This window comes from Colletes latitarsis, chromosome 14 (assembly GCF_051014445.1).
Source record: "Colletes latitarsis isolate SP2378_abdomen chromosome 14, iyColLati1, whole genome shotgun sequence".
Classification (NCBI taxonomy): domain Eukaryota; kingdom Metazoa; phylum Arthropoda; class Insecta; order Hymenoptera; family Colletidae; genus Colletes; species Colletes latitarsis.
In genome coordinates this window covers 19,088,993-19,111,862 of record NC_135147.1, presented here as the reverse complement: position 1 = coordinate 19,111,862, position 22,870 = coordinate 19,088,993, and the positions used below count along the sequence as shown (strand labels likewise).

General features: G+C 42.9%; 2 protein-coding genes across 10 annotated transcripts in view; one reads left to right on the top strand and one right to left on the bottom strand.

Annotated features, from left to right (window-relative positions):
- The window catches only part of LOC143349648 (uncharacterized), a 67,760-nt gene extending 60,517 nt beyond the window's left edge, over positions 1 to 7,243 (top strand). For 8 of the 9 annotated variants that reach the window (XM_076781048.1, XM_076781049.1, XM_076781044.1 and 5 more), the window contains 3 exons: positions 2,311 to 2,569; positions 2,771 to 3,064; positions 3,723 to 7,243. In XM_076781048.1, coding sequence (XP_076637163.1) covers positions 2,311 to 2,569; positions 2,771 to 3,064; positions 3,723 to 3,937 — 768 coding nt within the window. In that variant the 3' untranslated portion in view covers positions 3,938 to 7,243. The remainder of the gene's footprint in view (positions 1 to 2,310; positions 2,570 to 2,770; positions 3,065 to 3,722) is intronic. The other variant, XM_076781047.1, reaches the window with a different exon arrangement.
- Positions 7,244 to 11,792: 4,549 nt separating this feature from the next.
- Sano (CABIT domain-containing protein serrano) overlaps positions 11,793 to 22,870 on the bottom strand; it is a 262,616-nt gene continuing 251,538 nt past the window's right edge. The window contains exon 5 of the mRNA XM_076781093.1: positions 11,793 to 14,588. The gene's annotated coding sequence lies outside the window, so the exon portion shown is untranslated. The remainder of the gene's footprint in view (positions 14,589 to 22,870) is intronic.

Below are 22,870 nucleotides of genomic sequence, written 5' to 3'. Positions count from 1 at the left end.
TAAAGATTTACATGAAAATTCGGGCAGATATTTCTGACCAGATATTAGATTTTCAGTAAGGAATTTTTTTCTCGAAAATGCGTAGGATTTCGGGGGTATGTGTAATGATCAAAAGTGATTGTAATTGATCCCTGCAACCAAAAATAATTTTTCTAGAATGATTTGAAATTTTTTTATTTCGCCGAAAAATTTCACACCTTCTCGAATTTTTTTCTCGAAAGTGAATAGGATTTTGGGGGTATGTCTATTCACCAAAAATGATTGTAATTGACCTCCAGAAGCAAAAATAATTTTTTCAGAATGATTAAAAATTTTTTTTTTTCAGGGTAACCAGACAGTTATGCTCAGACATTATATGTTCAGTAATGAATTTTTTTCTCGAAAGTGAGTAAGATTTCGGGGATACGTGTATTAATAAAAAATGATTGTAATTGATCCCCGCAACCGAAAACAATTTTTACAGAATAATTTGAAATTTTTTAATAACTTTTTAACGAAGCCTCAGTCACGAAATTGATATTCTTGGTTTTTCGTCTTATTTTGGCCTCTAGAATCTCCCATTAAAATTTTTCCCAGGCGTGGACGAACACCCTGTATAAGTATTATAGAATAATAAGGTTCACGAAATCACACAAAATTTTTTTCCGGCCCAGTGACTAGAGTCACCCGGTACAAAACGAAGCGTTCGAAGCGCTACGATTTTGGCAACTCACCCTGTTCGTTGGACAGAATTTTCCAGCGCACGGAGAATGATCTGCATAAAACTACGTTAATCGAGAATACACCTGCTGAAACCAGAATGCTCGAGTTATTGGCCTTAGAATCGCGATTAACCGAGACCAGCGGTGACCTTGCTGGACGGTCTCAGACGCTTAAAAATAGACAAAAGTGTGGCCACCGAGGCGAAGAACAACAAACGCATGTCCAACGAGTGACGTACTAACGTAACGGAAATAACGCATTTACCGCGACTAATGAGTAAAAATATCTTTTTCCCCCTATTATTTCATTCTATCAGATCTGTCCATGCAACCTTGCCGGAGGGAGGGCCTTTGGATGAAATTAAAATTCAGTTTTATTGAAAAGAATCGCATCGTTTTTCTATTACAAAAATAGAAAACCAATTAATTTCGCTAAATTAAATATATAGAACTTGGAAAGAAACTTGTAACGAGTGACTAGTCACGGTTGACACATTTCCTCCCTTATAAGAGTTAACTGTCAAGGAACATCCACGAAACGTCCTCCATTTTGACTTTCGCAAGTTCGTAGAGCGAATAAGTATTGCTACCCTCTAAAGTTTCAATCTCCCGATCTTTAAAACTGTTGGACGTACAAGGAAGTTCTTTAAACGGTTTTTGTGGTTTTTTGACGGGAAATAACACGATGCGTCGGTGGAAAGGAAATTACCAAGAAAATTGCATCGCAGTAGTCGTTTCTATTAAGGGGGGAAACCATTGTGACGGCTGAGAATAAAAGCAATCTTCAGGAATTTTTTGGGGGTAACTTTGAAACTTTTTCTGTTAAATGTTTAATGTTTTCGGAAGTACATTTCTTGAACTACTTCCTGTAAAAATTTCGTATAAAAATATCAATTATTATAGACATAATAGGATGCGGCGTGAGAGGCCACCAAAAAATTTGTTGGAAACGAGCAGACGTGTAATTTTTCACTGCAAATTCTAAAACAAGAAATCATGCAATTCTCTTAAACTATAAAACAGTAGCTTCAATTTCACGTAGGGATTGATACAAATAATAATTTATTATAAAATGGTGGAATTTTGAAGAAAAGATGTCGAAAACCTGTGAAAAAGTTTATATTTCTTTTAACACCACGTCGAAACTAATTATTCGATCAAAAATTCCGTAGGCGCAACTAAAGAGAATAGTATTAGGAATCGCTATACAAAATTTTAAGTAAATCGAATGAAAATTGACTGAGTTATCGAATCGCCCAGTTTGAAAAAGTTTCATCCCCTTGATACAAACACTCTTCATTCACGTTCATTTTTGCGAATTCTACTTTAATATTCTAGGTAGTCATTCTTAAACCCCCTAAACATTAAAACAAGATAAAAAAAAAGTTTCAATTTATTCAATTCGTCACAGTGGTTTAAAATAAGTTCTTGGAGCGAGATTAATAAAGAATTCTTTTGCATAGCCCTAATGCCTCGAGTATATAGCCAGCCCTTTGACTTTTACGACGAAAGAGTAGGAATTATTGGACTGTCCTGATGAATGAACGATAATAGCCAAGGCTGGCAGTCAAACGGAGGAGTGAATTAATTTGTCTTTTTCCAATCACAGCTTTATTCCAACTCGTTCCAGCACGCCCCGATCGCGGATAAAAAGAGACCAGGCAGCCCGCTGTCAGTCCTGGAGGTCGAAGACCCGAAGCAATGTGTTCTGGCGCATTTCATGACGCCCCTGGAGCCGCTGGATCCTTTAATCGAGACTCCCGTTTCCCGTCCGTTGGTTCTGCAACGGGACACTGCGGCCGAGTTGGTCGCCGAAATAGCACCCTCCGCCTCCCAGAGCATTCTGCTCACGAACATGGAGAAAAATGGTAATTCGACGTCGCCTTGTAATAGATTAGAACCGACCACGCCTCGTTCGTAACGCGATCCAACGCGCCTCGTCGGTTGTCGAAACCGCGGACAGGGATCTCGGCGGACGCGAAGCTAAATTGGACGCTTCGTCATCCCTTAACGAGATGTCTTTCATTGTTTCTTGTCGTTAATCCGATACGATATTCGAATATTTTCAGCGGATTTTCCGTTCATCACCTACTACCTAATCAACAAACAGAACACGGATCCCGTGGACTTTTATAACGAGGTTCAATGCGCCGCTCTGAGGAAGTTCGATCCACGCGATCTGCGATATGCGGCCAGCCACACGCTGGACCTGTTCAACGAGGTGGCGACCATCGCGAGACCGCCATTGGAGCCACCTGGTGTAAGACCACCGATTCCGTCCACTGGCTACATTGTCTCGATTTTTAAAGTGTTCGAGGGCGACGACGGCCTCAAGTTCGAACAGAACTGGCTCTACTGGACCGGTAACTATTTCTCTATCTCTAACGACACTGTCCCAACTTGGAGTTTGAAGAATGCTTTCTCATCTATAGATCGACCGCTGTTTGAGAATTTCTGAATATGAGACTCCAACGATATCGTTTTGATTGCAATTTACCTCTACTGACTGGGAAACTAACAATAAGTCGACCTTTGTGACTCGGGATGGTCAAGAATAAAAAATAAGTAGTGGCCCCTTGTAGCTGACTTAAAGTTGTGGCGTCCATCGCTTTCCATAGTCGCCGCCAGAGGGACTGTTCCCCTCGCAAGCACTCGACCGACCTTCCGTCTGCATATACTATACGATCCTCGACCAACGCTCTCCCTATCCTTTCTTTTTCATCTAATCGAGAGGATCCCCAAAAATTTATGTAAATATCTCTCGTTGAACTTTTGTATGACTTGAACCGTTTACGAGATATTGATATGGGGCGAGGAGCGTCAAGATGGAGAGAGCAATATGTTAACGAAGGGACCTTACGATAGTAGAAATCGCTTTTGAAACGGTAGTAGGTTATACTACATACCTAGTATCAAAAAACCTTAATATGCTTCCGTTTTAAAAGCGATTTCCACTACCCTAAAGTCTCTTTGTAAGATACATAACCTGAAACTACAACATGGAAATTTGATTTGTTGCAGGCGCCCGTATGATGTACCGATATTTACCGAAGTCGGTGGGCCTGAGACGCATCACGCTGCACAAATCCATGTCACAGGGCGACAAGATGTACCTACTGATCTGCGAGTGCTCGCAGCTGCAAGACAATCTTTCCGCGGCAGCGATACTGTTGCCAGCGTTGCGCGCCCGACTTTGCGGATACACAGGTCTCTACAGGCCCTCGGTGTGTTTCTGATTCGTCAAGAAACGTCGACGACGCGCCAACGACGCCAGGATGCAATTAGGCAGGGCAACCCTGTGAGATTCGTGGCCGGAGAACGAATTTCGAATTGCGCGCCAAAGGACCGTTCGCGATGCGCGCGCAGCGCCAGCACGGGTTGTTGACTAACGTAGTCTCCGACACTCTAGTCCAGGGATTCCCAAACTTTTTCGATCATGTGCCACACTGTGCTTTTGACTCGCTTGATTTGTCATTCGTTGTGAGTACTTTGGGAAATCCTGCTCTAGTCGATAAGATATAGCACGTTCTATGAGACGATATCGAATGTGAACAGAGAATATGTCCTTGGATGGACAAAAATGTGTTTATTTTATACCTTCTCTTTTTGTTAATACGATGTACATAGAATTTAGAAATGGTTCGTTGCTATTTATATAAAAGCGGTTCTGTTACAGTCACGTTGTTTCGTTTTGATCCACTTGGTCGTCTCATGGAAACAAAAGTTGTCGCATAAGGGAAGTTGGGGAAATTTAATTTTCGAACGACGAATAAAACTTTTAAATTCGTTGGCTAGCTTTCGTTTACGTTTCAGTCGTAAATAAGAATTCATTCGCGGGCTGTAAGCCAGCGAAGCATCGAGTAAAAGTTAGGTTACGAACGAATTTAAAGTTAATGTCCGTCGTGCGGAAATAAAGGCTGCCCAACAATGTACTACATAGCGATCTCCAGGCGAGACGAGGCAGAATCGTTCGAAGGCTCGTTTCGTGCAATCGTAAAGCCTGCCCGCGACACCGGTAGCCCGCCAATCAGTGCGATACGATCTTCTCGTTTCCGGTTTTATAAAGTCACTTATTTTCTTACATCACCGTCGCGCCACCATCGCGGCGCCACGAGGTTCGCGTGTCATAACACGCCGCTTGCATCTTTATCGGCGGAGTCGCCAGACACCGAGGCAAAATGGCTGACAGTAATGAAATAGAAGAAGAGTGTAGGAACCACGATGCACTGCAAGTTATTTTTATTTCGTACCGTGTATTATTCGCACGTACCAAGTAGTACCAGGCGCTTTACATACTTTTCCCAAATCTTTTCGATCGTAACATATTGATGCCTCCTAGAATAATATGTAGTCAATTAAGTCCTGAAAAAGCATAAAAAAAATTAATGCAATATTATCTTCTAATTAAAGATCCGTATCTAAAACTATCTGAATTAAGGTTAGATTCATTCTTACGTTAAATAAACATATTTTTCCACGTCCATTTCCATACGACTTTGATAAAACTTGAAGCATAAAATTCGTCATGTAATCCTGCACTTCGCTAGATATTGTAAAGGCCATCGAACTAAATACTTATACCAAAGATAAATACGAATAATGTCGCTTGTTTTAAAACTGATACTTGAGTAAATTGTGTTACAAACAGATTCTACTACTAATAATAAATTGTATCACAAACGACATTATTCAAACGTCGATGTCAAGTCGTTGGACATATTCTTCTACGTTTTGTCGGCCATTTTGTCCCGGTTGCCGGTAAGTCTGGTCGACGTTGTCGTACGAATCTAGCAAATCTCGCGAAACGAGTGCCCTGGTCGATGAATCGGAGACCCAGCTGTGATCTCTGTCGAAGAAACGAAATCGTAACGGAGGCAGCTTCGTATACGCTTTAGGGAAATCTCAACGAGAATCTTGTACGCTTACGGGCTGCACACCCGTCTAGTTACGCCTCTGGCCAGTTTGTATTTTTCGACTTTACATATATTTCATCCGACGTTCAGCGAAACGTTATTATATATCGCGTCCGCTCGACCAACGAGAAACGGAACGAACATTTGCATGTAAATAGACACACCGCGAGACAATTTTTATTACTATCGAACGACTTATCGATCGAATCGCTGACTACATATCATATATACTCGATAAACTGTGATATTCGAACGATTGCCGTATTATATCACAAGGACGAAGCGAACGCGTTCGCGAATACTTCTCGATAGACACTTCTTTGAAAATGCTGCTCTTTGAAATAAATTTAGGCGAGACCGGAACTCGACGGTAGAGGCTACTGTAACGTAATCTCCAAGTCTTTTATCAATTACAATTCACACGTTTGATAATTACATATCCTTGCCTGGATTGTCCGTGTCGTGTGCGTAAACGGATGAATTATGACTTTGAAACTTAAATGGCGACGAGGTTTTTCGTTTTGCTCCGCTCGGAGAAGCGCGATCGAACTTGTTCTTTCTCTTTCTCTTCAGAATTCAGATGTCGCACAATAATGATTACAAAAACGTTTGCAAAGTGAATCGACAGGATCGCTGTTTAAATTTTGAATTTATATTCTATTCGTTGTTAAGTTGGATGGATCTCCGAATATTTTGGGGATAGGGAGAGGAATATTCGTCGGAATACGCGGGGAAAGCTTAATCAAATCTTTCTTAGGTGCCCGTAGAAGTTTTTAGAACGAGGACGAGTAGCGTGAATTGGCATTGTAGTACAAATAAATAAAAAAAACTTAACGAAAATATCAAATAAAAAAACGTATAGTCAATATACGCTTGTTGCATACAGACAATAGCTAGGACGATTGCGCAGGCGCGATCGGTAACGTAGATTTTTAAGGACCCGGACGGCGTATACTTACAATACGTCCCTTCGTACTCGCTGAAACAAAAAAAATGTGGAACAAGATGATCTTAACTATAAGGCGGCGACGAGTAATAAGAATAAAAAAAAAAAAAAAAAAAACAGAAAAGAAACAAAAAAATTTTCGCGATTTTACTGTGATCCCACGTGTATCGCGACGAAAAACGATACACGTATTCGTGTGCGATTGGTCGCGGCGTGGACCGCGTGACTGCGTGACTCGATACGTGAGGTGTGATTGGTTTCTGTCCATTGTGGAGAATACGCCGTTGAATAACGATTCTTTGTCTGCACAAGTTTGTTTACGAAAATACTTTTGCTCCACGTGGGAGTACGCCTGTTCAGGGTAACTTTACGATCGGGTTTGTAAAACGCCCTTGGATCCGAATCGCGGATTCTAAAAAATTGTTTCGTCGGACGGGATGAGATTGTACGATACATTGATACTTTGCGATTACGATAGGTTTATTATATCATGTACAACGAATACGACGAGGTAATAATAAATCACTTCTACTATCACGTCACGCTAGCTGTGTGCTTTTTCTCTCATCGTACGCCTAGGGGTTCGAGTGAACATTTTACCAGCTATTACCTCTCTATTTGAAAATCTAACTTGTATATCGAAGGCTAAAGTCACATCTAGTCGATTAAATACTTTGAACACACCGAACGTTTACTTTCTGTCACGAATTTGTCAAGTCGATTAGAAACCTATCCCCTCCTCTTTAAGTGCTCTTGTATACGATCTATCGATAATTATTTATATTAGAGTGTGATTTCATTCTCCTATTCCCGTCAACCATTCCTTCCAGTCAGATTTATGGCAAATTAAGTAATGTCATAAAACTGTTTTACCCAGTTATACCCCTTCTTACCTGAAGTATAATTTAAAAAGTACGATGTACAAGGTACGACTACATGTACTTTTGAATTTTTCTATAGGCCTCCGCCGACCTCTGCTAACCGCAGCTGACCACTCCTGATGCTTCTGACAACGTATAACAATTACTACTGGCTTCTGTTAGCCTCTGCTGGCCCCTGCTGACCACTGCTGACAACGTATAAGGATTATTACTTGTTACTGCTTGCCCCTGCCGGCCTCTGTCAGCGTGTGCTTGTTTCTGCGTGCCTCTGCTGGCCACTGCTGACCACTGCTGAACACTGCTGATATTTCTGACAACGCATAACAATTACTACATGCTACTGCTTGCCCCTGCTGGCCTATGCTTGTCATTGCTTGCCACTGCTACCCACTGCTGGCCTCCGCTGGCCTCCACTGGCCTCTGCTGGCCTCTGCTGGACTCTGCTGACTACTGTTGACCACCCCTGATGCTTCTGACAACGTACAACGATTACTACTGGCTACTGTTAGTCTCTCCCAGCCTCTGCTGACCGCTGATGACCACTCCTGATACTTGTGACAACGTATAACGATTACTACTTGCTACTGGCAGCCTCTGCTGACCTCTGCCAGCATCTCCTGGCCTAAGCTGGCCTCTGCGAACATCTTCCGACGTCAGCTGACCATTGCTGACCACTGCTGACCGTTGCAGACAACGTGTGACATGATGTAATATAATATAATATGTTTATATGTATTAAAGTTTTATATAATGTAAATTTATGTCAATAAACGATATAATTTAAAAGATTTCTATCTGTTCTCATCATTTTTTACCGTTCTTTCCCTCTCCAAATCATTCCTTTAGTTATAAGACTCGATCGACACTCCGTATCTTTAAAAATTTTCTAAGTTCTTCGGAAAGATTTCAAATCTCCCGCCGCCAGAAAATTTCTGCGAATTCCTGGAAATGACGTCATTTCTAAGAATTCCTGGGAATTCTCGGAATCCCTGAAACTTCTCGGAATCCCTGAAACTTCTCGGAAACCCTGAAACTTCTCGGAATCCCTGAAATTTCTCGGAAGTTTCAGGCAGCGGCAAAAATTCCGGCCTGAATTTTTCGGCAAAAATTTTAAAGAGCCCCCCCCCCTGTGAAATCTTTCCCGGGAACTTTGGCTAGCTGTGGGACTTTGAAATTTTTCCGCCAAGTGTTTGTTGTCTCCTGTCAGCCGTGGGACTTTGAAATTTTTCTGCCAAGTGTTTGTTGTCTCCTGTCAGCCGCGGGACTTTGAAATTTTTCTGGAAGATCGTCGCTGGCCCCTTCTCCTCTCTCCTGGTAGTCGCCATCCGCCATTGTTGTTGTCTCCTGCCAGCTGTGGAACTTAGAAAATTTTCGGGAAGGAACATCCCGAAAATTTTGCAGCGACCCCCCCCCCCCCCCCCCCCCCCCCCACTGGGTGGGAGACCGCCAGAGCCAGACCTGGCCGGACTCCCACCCCCCTCCCCTCCAGGGGAGGACCAGCTCCTGCCGGCTCCGCTGCTGCTGGGAGGATGTTGCTGCTAGGAAGGCATGTCATGAAATGGCCCATTTAGAGTTGGGTTAACGAGTGTATATATAGAAACGAAGGCCCGAGCGAGCGCTTGTGAGAAAGCCCAGGCGGCGGCAGATTCGAAATATTTTCTGCGGAACTTTGAAAATTTTTGCCTCTGGCAGCTAATACGCGGAGCTGCCGTTTACCTATCGACCATAGCTATGGCGCTGACGGTTTCAGGTCCATTTTAGACTTGAAAATTTTTATCTCTGGCAGCTACTATGGGAGCTGACGTTTACTGAATGAATGAATAAGTATCTCTAATCGACCATAGGTCAGGTGCTGACGGTTTTATGTCCATTTTAGACTTTGTTATCAGGAGGGGATGGTAGAGGAAGAGATGGCAGGTATCTTATAACTAAGGGAATGGTTTCGAGAGGAAAGGAAAGGTAGAAATGATGAGAACACATAGCATTCTTTGAAATTATATCATTTATTGCCATAGATTTACATTATACAAAACTTTGATACAGAAAAAATTTATTATATTATATTACATCATGTCACAAGTTGTCAGCAACGGTCAGCAGTGGTCAGCGATGGTGAGCTGACGTCGGGAGATGTTGGCAGAGGCCAGCTTAGGTCGGGAGATGCTGGCAGAGGTCAGCAGAGGCTGGCAGTAACCAGTAGTAATCGTTATATGTTGTCACAAGTATCAGGAGTGGTCAGTAGCGGTCAGCAGAGTCCAACGGAGGCAGGCAGAAGTCAGTAGTAATCGTTATACGTTGTCAGAAATATAAGCGGTGGTCAGCAGCGGTCAGCAGAGGCTGGGAGAGGCTAACAGTAGCCAGTCGTAATCGTTATACGTTGTCAGAAGTAACAGGAGTGGTCAGCAGCGGTCAGCAGAGACCAGCGGAGATCTGTATGAAAATTCAGAAGTACATGTAGTCGTATCTTGTACTTTATGAAAGAGGGTGTATCTTGGTAAAACAGTTTTATGACATTACCTGTTAATTCAAGTTAGCAATCAGTAGAGGCATGTAGCGATCAGCAGCGGTCAGTAGAGGCCAGTGAAGGGTGGCAGAAGTCAGTAGTAACCGTTATACGTTGCCAGAAATATAAGCGGTAGTCAGCAGCGGTCAGCAGAGGCTGGGAGAGACTAACAGTAGTCAGTAGTAATCGTTGTACGTTGTCAGAAGCATCAGGGGTGGTCATCAGCGGTCAGCAGAGGCCAGCGAAGATCTGTATGAAAATTCAGAAGTACATGTAGTCGTATCTTGTATTTTATGAAAGAGGGTGTATCTTGGTAAAACAGTTTTATGACATTACCTGTTAATTCAAGTTAGCAATCAGTAGAGGCATGTAGAGATCAGCAGCGGTCAGTAGAGGCCAGCGAAGGGTGGCAGAAGTCAGTAGTAATCGTTATACGTTGTCAGAAATATAAGCGGTGGTTAGCAGCGGTCAGCAGAGGCTGGGAGAGACTAACAGTAGTCAGTGGTAATCGTTGTACGTTGTCAGAAGCATCAGGGGTGGTCAGCAGCGGTCAGCAGAGGCCAGCGGAGATCTGTATGAAAATTCAGAAGTACATGTAGTCGTATCTTGTACTTTATGAAAGAGGGTGTATCTTGGTAAAACAGTTTTATGACATTACCTGTTAATTCAAGTTAGCAATCAGTAGAGGTATGTAGAGATCAGCAGCGGCCAGTAGAGGCCAGCGAAGGGTGGCAGAAGTCAGCAGTAATCGTTATACGTTGTCAGAAATATAAACGGTGGTCAGCAGCGGTCAGCAGAGGCTGGGGGAGACTAACAGTAGCCAGTCGTAATCGTTATACGTTGTCAGAAATTCCAGGAGTGGTCAGCAGCGGTCAGCAGAGGCCAGCGAAGGTTGGCAGAAGTCAGTAGTAATCGTTATAAGTTGTCAGAAATATAAGCGGTGGTCAGCAGAGGCCAGCAAAAGTCAGCAGAGGCTGGGAGACGCTGGCTCCAACTGCGATTACGTCTTTACCGACGGTCTTTAGCGATGAAATTAAAAAATTACAAATCATTCTGAAAAAAAATTATTTTTAGATGCGGGGGTTGTTTGCAATCATTTTTGGTAAATACACATACCCTCGAAATCCTACGCATTTTCGAGAAAAAAATTCTTTTCCCAAAAATAAAATGTAAAAAAACCTGGTGGGAAAACGTCCAAGTTTGTCGTGAAATAGTTACCTTCGACGCTAGATGGCAGCTATTTCTCTACCTTTTATGCGTTTGCTTACTTATAAACGCGGATCTTAGAAAATATGGAAGAACTCAACTTGTGGCTCGAGAAGCTTTTATTATTCTGATTCGATGTTTAAACAATTTCCTATTTACGCGCAAACTACACCTGTTTGCCCATCGATACTAATTCAGTGAATAGTTTCTCAACTGACCGCCATCCATGAGAAGAGGGCGCTAGAAGTCATTTCCGAATTTGCAGGTCGGTATGGCAGTCAGATGGGGCCACGGAAGTTCATAAGGTAAAAGGTCTTCTCGTATAACTCGTCTGTGATATAAGTTGGTACCTACGTATGGAAAGAGAGTGTTAATAGGAACACATGTAATCGTATATCTCGTCTGTGATAGGAATGTGTACCTGTGATGTTGATATACAGAAATTAGTGGCGGCATCTGTCGACGTTTTGCTTGCAGTCTAAGAATAAGTAGTTTAGTCCGTTCACAGTCAGACATCTATTACATTTCACTGTCAGTTTCCTTCGAAAATTATTTATGGAATTGGGATTGGGATTCGATGACTTTGCCTCCTCTCGTGTCACTGGACGTATAGAAAGCTTTTTAATCCATTAACAGACCTGATTGATTTCATTGTCAATTTTATTGAAACACTCTTTAGGGTACACAAGCTATCCTAGATAAGCATTAAGGGAAGTATAAAAAAAAAAACACTGAACAACTGCTTACGGAATCACAAAGTGGATGTCTGCCCTCGTTACAATCGTTAAACATATCAACGTGCGCATTCGAAGGCACAACGATCCTCGACCCTTACGCATTCGAGCATTTCGCCATTAAAAAAAAAAACACGAACCCATCGTTGGAGAATCGACGCGCCACCTCGATGAAATGCAACGCAAAGATGCGGGACAATGTTGCATCCAATGCCCAATGCGAATAACTAGACTTAACGAGGATGAACTTGGGAAGGACATAAAATCGTGATAACAATGGCGGTAAGAAAACGGATGGCGAGATGGATTGGTGGGACGGTGTGTGGGGGATTTTTCAGACGATACAGTGAAAAACACTGGCAGCACTGCAATACGTTCTCTTGGCAAAATGTCGGCGAACCTCGGCATACGGGATACTCGTCCTCGACTCGCGAACGATTATAGCGCACGGAGTTCCGTCGTAAAGGGGACCGAGTGCCTTCTTTCTCAGTTTCATTACGCAAAATAGAATGTTTATCATGAGAATCAGAAATCTACACCTTCTTGACGTTACGGCTAGAAACTTATGTTACAGAGCTTGTAAGAGCTAGTACGTCGTACGGATTAAACGTGTTCCTATCGTGATACTGGTTCGATGAACAGCGTGTCACCTCGGACTCCAAGGTGGAGGGGGGTAAAATCGTCCTCCGGAATCTTGGTCGATTTGTAAATATATAAATGCACGGCTCTTTTCTCGCTTGGGTTCCGTGAAACTCCGCGCCCATCTGTCGGGCGTTCGATGTATTATCCGTTCGTAGAGGATACACGTGCGATTTGTTCTCGGCGAGAAAAGAAGGACAACGAAAATTTCTCAAGAACATAAAGGAAATATTGTAAAAAGCCTAACCTAGCCTAACATACGCTTAACATGTACTTAAATAATAATCACAAAAGTGAGACCAAGGTCCAGAGCGCGTCGTGTGGCCAGGACCATTAACCGACAGGCGGTCTCGATACCTGACTTCCGATAAAGAGTTCGTTAAGCGGTTCTTTCGGGTGTCACAGGCCTTCGTCGACGTTCCTGGAATCGCCGGGACGGATGTAAATGCACCGATTAGCGGAAATCGCTGCATCGACTCGCTGGATCCTCGACCGGCGCTAGGGAATTACTCGTTACGCGATTGTTGGCGCGGAGGGAGTCATAAAAATCGATGCAAGGAGTTCCTAGCGGACGACACGTTTCAAGATTAGGGTACGCGTAGCTACAAAGGCACAGTGTGGGTTGTTTCGCCGGTCGAGGATAAAAATCAATTCTCACGCAAAGATACATCAATCTCGTAGCGTTCTCCAAAAGGCACAATATCTCTTCTCGTCGAATTTCCAACCAGCGAGTCGACGAGCGCTCCGCGGGATTTCCCGGGACCGTCGATGCAAACGACGACAAAAAAAAAAACAAAAAAAAAAGGAAACAGAGGCCTAACATTAACTCGATACAAGACACTCCGTCAATGGAATATTATGCAACTTACGTACTTAATTAGCCCTTAATAATGTAAACAGTAAAGTGTAAAAGTATGACTTAAGTACAACCACAGAACTTGGTCATTATTATGGCATTCGTATCTTTAACTTACGCTCCCTAGTAGATTAAACTAACGGCGCGTTTCAGCGTGGAATATCGCTCTGCTAAGTTAGCGTGCCTTGGCGATTCTGTGATCACTGCGTCACGAGATCTACGCCCCCCGAAGTCGACGGCTACACGTCTACGTTCGTTCAAATTCTCCCGTCGATTTTCCCCCTTCCTGAGAAGCAGTCTCGTGATCCGTAAAGTCCTCTCTACGCTCGCGTGCAATCTCGCCGGATCGAGATGGACCCTCTTCGCTTTCCACGTCAGCGTTATCCTGTCCGCTGTTACAATCGTTTCGATCGCTAAATTCGTCGAGCTTGCTCCCAACCCCCGTCAAAGAATCGAACCTGGGGTTGAACACCGATCGCAAGAGGCGCTCTGCAGTTACAAAGTTTATTTTGAACAAATTTCTTATATTTTTAACGCGAAGGCAACCGTTCTCTAAAGCCTTCGTAGAAGGATCTGAAGGAACAATTGCTTTTTTCCGTTTCCTCTTGTTGCATCATCGACAGTTCATTCCATCTTCGAGAACAGAACCAGGACTTAGCATCTACAGAGGCCTCTTGTTTCTGATCGTAACCTTCTTCTTCCGTCTAGATACAGTAATTCCCGCTTTCAGGCAACAATTTTACCCCCGGATTCGAGCAACGGAATCTCCTCGGACAAAAATTGCTACCTCGCTTTCGTATCTTGAAAGAGGGAACTACCGTAGGTCTTCGTCACCCCGCGCGACGAGCGTTTCGCAAATTTTCTTTCTCTGTTCATTCAGATAATTCGCTCAGACAATCGCGAAAAGCACGCAGCATCTCTATCTCTCTCTTCTCTAGCTCGTTCACGCGTGCGCATGCTTTAATTTCTCGCAGAAAAGTGCGACCACGTCGGAATGGTTCGCCCCGTTGTTCGAAAGCTACGATTCGAATGGCTGCCGCGGTGAATTAATTAAAGGGACAAATGGTGGGATCGTCGACGGACCATGGTCCGTCTCCGCGTCGTTGCTTGAGCTCTGGCTACGAGTTTTGATTAGTCGAAGACATCGGAGATCCATGGCGCCCCATCCGGGCCGCTCTTTGCCTTCTTCAGCCCTTCGTCGGTTCGAATCTGAAAACAGACATTTACTTTCTTAATTCGACGTTCTTGTTACGCCTTGATCCACATAGCGGATTCTATTTATTTATTTATACGGGCACCAGTGCATGTATATAATACTCAATATAGCGAGAAATAATTTACAGTTTGGGAGGAAAGCCAGGTCGAATACATATTTTGAATATTCTTAGGATTTCGACATATTCCTCACAAAAATTACACGTTGTTTGCATTTCGAAACATTGAAATCTTCCATTCCGTTCATGAGTTATGATGTTATAAACACACGCATGAAATTTCAGGGGAATCAGTGCAGTCATGGTCAGACATTGTATCTTCGGTAAAGAATTTTTTTCTCGAAAAAGCGTAGGATTTCGGGAATATGTCTATTGACCAAAAATTATTGTAATTGACCCCTGTGACGAAAAATAATTTTTTTAGAACGATTCGAAATATTTTAATTTTGTCGAAAAAATTCACACCTCGAATTTTTATCTCGAAAGTGCGTAGGATTTCAGGGGTATGTCTATTCATCAAAAATGATTATAATTGACCCTTGCAACTAAAAAGAATTTTTCCAGAATGATTTGGAATTTTTTAATTTCGCCGAAAAATTTGTCCACCTTTAGATATAGTTATTCGGATAACCGAGTTCAGTTTTTCTGAACAATTTTTGTTGGAAACATTTTTTCATCGAATCGGCGTAAACGCAGGAAAAGTATATTGACCAATGGGTGATTCGGTTAATGGATCTCGTGCAATCGCATACATGGTGGCGTCAAGTATTTTAACCAATAACGTCCGGGACGAGGGGGCTCCGCCCACCCAGAACGTACCTTTCGAGCTCCCGTCTTTACCAACGCTACGAGGGACCCGTAACAATCGGGAAAAGTAGAAGACGACCGGGACCTTCGTGTTCGAACTACCATGCGTGCATGATCCTAGGGCATTCTTGATAATCAGCCCTCGCAGCGTACCAATAATTTGACGTAATTTAATAAACGCGACCCAGGCTCCGCGTACGCGCGCCAGATCGCGCGACTATCATTACCGACAGTTTGATCGTATCTGGCCAGTGCGTAATGACGATGCACCTAGTCACTGTGCTGCACCACTGCTCGATCATCGGTCATGCAAATTACCGATGCAGAACGCCGGGCGGCCACCGTGATACCGATGGTTACATACCTCACGTGGGAAACAATGCGTCCAGGCAAACCGATTGGTTGTCCGAGGATTCACATGGTGGTTACGAATGGTGGAACTCGTCGATATTTTTGTGCTTGTGTGTTTCGTTGAAACCACAGAAGACGACGGAATTAAAGATTTGTTTTATTCATGATTAGTATTTTGAGCGTACGGTTACGCCAATGTCCCTCTATCTTGTCCTATCCTAGTCTGTCGCTATACGTTTCATTTGTGTCCTTTGCCACGCGATGGAATGGTAGTTAGCCAATAATGACTGTGGCGTCACCTTCCATGCTCGCCGCCAGAGGGATCGCGCTCTCACAAGCGTTCGATCGACCTCTCGGTTGGTATATATACACTCCTTGACCAACTTCCCGATATCCAGTCGTTTAAGACATTGACTGTCAGTCTAGAATCCTAAAATTATTTACGAGACCCCAGACCTTTGATTTTAGGCTATTGTAAACTACGCAACTTAAAATTTGTCGTAGTAGTTACATTTGTAATCCCATTAAAATTTCTTTTCTTTAACGTTTCAACTTGAGAATTAATTGTAGTTCCACTGTTGAAAGTTCTGTCATCCATATAGGGGTGACGTTGATAGTCAAAGTGTTAAGGGGAGGGCCTGCTAGAAAGCCTTACTGATGAGTCCACTAGCAGACCTGAACGAAACGCTGCCCTCTCTCTTTTTATATTCTACCCTCCAACAAATTCTACGAGATCCTACCTGCAGCGAAGCAACGTCACAATTGACGACAATTAGTATAATTGAGAGCACATCTCTCTATTATACTTTGGGAGTTCGAGGAAATTTGAAATTGTCGATACCTGGACGTTCGAATGTTTTTCAGATTTACAATAAAAAATGGTTTTCAGTATCATATGTTTGTTTACGTCTGTTTCGTTTTTCGTGATGTTTCGATACAGACGTCGAGAGGCAGAGATTAAGATCGTAAGCGATACCAAAGTTTTTGTTCCCCATCCCCGTTGAACTGTTACGATTTCTCGTTTTACAACGACTCAATTTCTACCGCGGCCGCGTACTTGAATTCATAATCTCCCCGGCGCCGTAATAAACGGCCCCCAGACATACAGCCGTGCTCCCGGATGAGGCATCGGGCTAGGCGAGCGGCGCTTTACGCTCCGTTTGAAATTCAATTGAAACATCAAGAATTTCAGTGGCCGCCGCGGCGTTAAAGCGTCCCCTAGCCGTACTCGAACGCGTAATATATGAAAGACCGCATAAAATAAATAATGAAATATTACGATTCCGTGGCAGAATTGGATCGTTATCGGTATGATTTATGGGACGGTGGATTCTGCCCGTTCATGGCAATTCGAGTCCCATGGCGTCGCTGGCCCGACGCGAGGAGCAGCTCGACAAGCCAGAACGTCTTCATCGGAGGATGTTTTTATCGAAGGGGCAATTAAAATCCCTCGTTTACGATTGCCGTCGGTACGTAATACCGTCGGCGTAATAACTTCTAATAACAGCCAACTGCGTCCAGCGGCTCTGCCCCTTTCAGTCGAGAGACCTGGGACTCGCGCGCCATTTTAATTCGGACGCTTCGAATTTCGGATGAAAATCGGGCTAGAGTCGTGAGAGAAATTGGAAAGTTCCGTAAAAATTAGAAAATTGTTACCTTAATTATGTACAATTAAGATATAGAAAATTCTTTTTCACTGTTTAATCGGAACAGTGTCGTAAAAACGACAGGAAAATTCACCGATCCACTAGGCCCATAATCCGTTGGGAATTAAGTGGTATAATATTTTAAGTCAGACTACATTTCTTAACGTTTTAAATAATGAATTATAGCTGAGGGATAAATTACATGTTTACAGACGAGAGTACTTCGGAGAAATCTTTAATGTAATATTTTTCCGAATGGAGGCGAACTTCACTTGTTTAAATGGAACAAATTGGCAGAAGCAGAGGAACAGGAGACCCGTTTCGAAATCATGTTCTCCTGGTCTTCCTGGCTCGAGCAACGCAACGACACGCCTTCCTACGGCATTTCACCTTCCCCGTTACACCTTTAGCATCCCCTGCTTCCACCCGGGGATTCCCGGTTAAGAATTACGAGCGCACAGACTGATTATTAAGTTCCAATGATTTAAAGCGGTGTTTTATACACTCGACTAAATTCGTTTGTCGATAAAAAGAACCGAAGCGCTCGAGGTTATTGTCAACCTAACTTATCGATAGCTTTCCTCCTCAAGAATCGACCTTTTTTTTTATGTTTTATCCCTTTCACTAATTTATTTCTTGCCGATCTCCTTCCTTCGCCTTTTCGAGAAGGATCCTCGCGAAGATACGAAAATTAGTTACGAGAAATGGCGGGAATGCAAGTGGTTTTAAAGTTCAACTCGACGATTGGATATTTCAAAATTATCGTTTAATAACAATAGAATTATTCTGCCTCTAGCTGAAGCAAACTATTTAGTTAAAATTGTGGATCAATCGAAGAAACACAATATATCTGTAGAATTGTGGTGTAACCCAACCTAACGAGTCAACGACCACAGGAATCTCATCAATTTCAATTTTCAATTTTTTTTCATTTATACGATATTTACCAAGTTCGTTCAAACACGTCGAACGTTCGAACAACAATTCTATTTAACAAATCTGTTTGCAGATGTAACACGAACGAAAAAAGACCCGAGGCCAGCAGCTTTTCAATCTCGATGTTTGATCTTTAATTGCTATAGCCTTAAACGGATTCGCTCGTCGAAAGTTTCGACGAGAAATTCTGTCGACAAATTGAATCGATAAATCTCGTCGCGAGGAAACACCATCGATCCGATCGGAACGTATGATTCCCCGTCAACGATAGAACGAGACAGGGGAGTTAATAGAGCGATGCTTGTCGACGTTCAGGTTATTTTGTTCGTTAAAAAGATGAACCGAGACAAAGACGCGGGCTCGAGGTCGACTTTGGCAACGGCAATCGAACGCATCGATAAATCTCATGGCGACTATCGACGCCGCGATCCGCCCCTGTGCACAATGTTGTCGTTGTACGTGGCATATTTGCAAATTATTTATCACTAACTCGTACGTGGTAATTACGCGCGGCTCGCGACGGAATAATTCATTCGGTGATCATTTTGTAAAATTTCCACTCGCGGACAATCGCGGCGCCTCCCTTGCGTTATTAATAATTACCAGTTGGCTTACAATTTTTCCCGAACATCGAACAAAGAGCCAAACAGTCTCGAACTTCACTCTATAGTCTAACGTTTTCTATTTTGTTGCGTAAATTATTTTCAGGTTAAAATTATCAACTTTACGCGTTATAATAATAATGAAAGAAACATGCGAATAATATTCGTGATTTAAAATACTTTTATACAAATTAACTAATTTTTAATAAAATTATAAAAACGTGCATAATTATTTATACATGTAGATGTTAACTTCTATTTTATTCGAAGAAATGTCGATCCACTTTATTTTTCCTGCAGAATTATTATAATATGCCTAATAAAAACATTATTTGTTAAAGTATATAATCTCCATTTTGTGAAAATGTTACCAAAGAATGTCTGAAGAATATAAAAGTGTTGTTCCAGTATAGAAAAATAATTCACTAAACATATATCGTTATTTGCAGTCCACCGTAGTTCATTAACATATTTTGACAGTTACGATAACGAAAGAAGAATAACAAACGAGTAACACGACTTTAAAATAATATTCTGAAAGAAGTTGTCACCGATCGTGGCTTTCTAACATCTCTGGACGGTAGCGCGAATTTTCTTGTTATCGTGGAGGATGAAAGGACTGGAATATTTTCTCGCCGGCAACGAAAAGCGACAGTTACGACGGTCGTGCTTTCTTTAGGATGTTTTCGTCGAGAGTAAAAAGGGTTTGGCATTTTTACCGAAGTCACGTGTTCCTTTTCGTTGCAACGACAAAGGCGAGGAGGACCGTCGCGTCGCTGGTCTGCGCATATGTTCCGCCATACGTCGGAACAAAAACCCTTCTGGTGGTGTTCTGTCGGTCGTATTCGCACAATGGGCGTGCATACGTTTATTTTTTCCGGAAACAATGTTGCCGCCAGACTTGTCGTAATTTTTCGTGCCATCGCCGACCAACATCCTTCCATCGACCACGATATAACCTCAATTTCTCAATAATAAACGTTGGGCTCGATGATCACGGCCATATTTTTATTTCTTTCCTTTAAGATCTTGTGCGTACAGTAACGCACACAATAAACCGCACAAACTCTACATCTTATTCACAGTAGCGTAACTGTAAAAATGTCTTCGTTACACCATAGAAAAGAATGTACATAGACAAATACGTGATGCAAGAGGCGAGGCTGTGCCTAACCTAAACGCATCGTAAATTTATGTTCGATCAAGCACGAGTCGAGTTTTACTGCATTCCAACGCGTGGGGCAACCGCGACAGGTTAAAAAGGATAAACAAAAGCGAAATTTTTAAACCGATTAACAAACGAAATGCAGAAAATATTCCGATGCGATTTTTTATTCTTCGACTTTCTCGTGCGACACTAGCGACATCGAGCAACGATACACCAAATATCAAAGGCGCGCGAGTTTCTGGCGAGTCTTACGCCACTGCGGGGTGAGACAGACCGACGAGGAGGAACAAAGCGTCCCACACGCTCCGGGTATCATCATAGTCATATTCATACGGGAACGTAAGGGCATCGTCTCGGCACTGGGACAATAGTGAGAGTGTATTTTTACGTTGCTCGATCGCAACGTGTACGAGTACCTTTGCGGCCACGCGACGACATTAACAGCCAATAAAGGACTTCCTTTACGAATTGTGACGCGCCATCTGCCGGCCCTGGAAACCGAAACGGGCCACAAAAACACGAGTCTTCTTCAAGTTTGCAAGAAAAAAAGTTGCGGATCTTTATGCTGCCTCTTTAAAGAGCAAGATGGTTCCCTTAAGCCCACGGATCTGGACTCGACTCTGTAAAAGACGGGGATCGAAGCTTCGGCTCCGAGTTAAAATGGCACGCGCGGCAGTTGGTCAAAATCGGCGAGCACACAATGGAGGGAAGCCACTTTGCTCGCCAACCGCGTCACGCTCGTTTGCGCTAGTTTACGCTAGTTTACGCCAGTTTGCCCAAGTAATATTGCGTTAAGACCCATCTTTACGACGACGGACGTTTCAGCGTCATTGGCAAACATAGAACTGAAAGAGGGACGAGAACAGCGAATCCCAAAGCGAAGCGTTTTCTCTGAGACGATCGCGGCTAAGATATGACGTCCGACTGGCTGCCAGGCTTGAAGGGCTTCGCAAACGATCGGTCGTTGAACCGCGAATCGTTCTTGAAATGATATTCCTCGCCGCGAGGAATAGAACCGGGCGAGACGAGCACAGTCAACCGGCGCGATCGCCTTTTCTTCTGCAAGAACAACCAGTCGGTACAGCGTTTCGGGATTTCCCGAATCTCCCGTCGAGCGGACGCTCGAACAGCGTTTCGTGGCGTCCAGTCTCTTCACCGAGATGACTTTCAACTTTGGCTCTTATTTTATTGCCATTCTTACTTTCCCTTTCAAACGTCTGGTTTCGCAGAAACTTTGCTGTTGTAAATTATTTTTTGATTATGCTGTACTTTCTGTTTATTGCAACGATTGCAACAAGGTCTACTAGCCTAGATTCCAAGACTACGAGTTTATTCATGAAACATTATGGTAGAATTTTTAAGACTTGTAGGTAAGGTAATTTTAGGATCACTTTTAGGTGAGGTTGCTAATAGTATAAGTATTTCTTGGAAATTTCTTGCGTTGATTGATCCTGCATTGCAAACTCTTCTGTTTCTGGGTCATTATTATTATTTATTCTCAGGTTTTTCTATCGAAACCACTGTGAAGATCGAGATACGTAACTTTTTGAATATTTTCCATAAAACGAATAGACTTTATAGGATTTGTTTTCATATTATCGAGAGCTTCGGTGCATTGGTGTCCCGGTGCACGTGTACTTTTCGCAAAGGCTGTTACAGCGAGCTGGGCATTCGTGTCCAGAGGCCAGTGACCCGGGACCCCTTCGCCGGGCCCAGGATTCGCCAAGAGGGCCCAAGCTGGGCCAAACTTTTGGTAATGAACCCATTGTTATACCTGCCGCCGTTTATCATGTCGGTGGCTGTGCTAACAAAACATTCTCGAGCGCAAGCTCTTCACTGAACCGTGGATTCCTGTTCGACGTGAAAATTACCCGAACGTGTTTGGTAAAACGGCGAGCAAACGCGTTCGAAAGACGTTGGTTACGGAAATGAATATTTGAATCGCCGTTGCTCCCACATGCTCGTACACCGCAGCTTCGACAGATTGGGCATTGTGATTCCATATGCTTCTCACACTCCACGATTAATATTTTTCGCGGTCTTTTATAAAGAGACGAAAATATTTATTACCGCGTTGAGTTTATTACACCTTTCATTCTACTTCTTTGTGACGTTCTAAGACTCTATTCTACTTCTAGAAATACGGTCTGTAATTTTGTATTAAAATTTGAAACAATATATGTATTATACACTTATTTTTTCGACGATTATATTTTTATATGTTATAAAAGTTCTTTGATTTTCTATTGAGGTGTTAGTCAATACTGTTTTCAGTACACTGGTATTTTAAAATTCCTTATTCACCAAAAAGTGTTAGAACAAAATAAGTGATAATCGGGTGGAAGCATTATCTGTCGAAGAAAATGTATTAATTCAATAATATTGTATCTATAATGTGTAATATTACATTAATATAGCGTCCTTCTTTGGAGTAGCGTTGATGAGACTGACTGGTGTGCTTCGTCCAAACAGCCGCGAGGGTTTGAGAAACATTTGTCCGGCATTTTGACATGAGATATCAAGGGAAAGGACCCAATAACGAATACTATGAGAATATTTTACGCTAACCGCCCGGTTCGTGCAACGACCCAGCTCGCGGCCACGGCCTTGTTTCCCGATCAGAGGTCATGCAGGAAGTCCTTTTGCAGAGTTCATACCCATAAGTTACCTCCGGCGGGCTTTGTCGCGGTCCCGTGTACCGTTTTCTACCATGTTATGCTAGTCGGGCATACTAATACGCGGATCTTAGTTAAATCTCGGCTGGCTG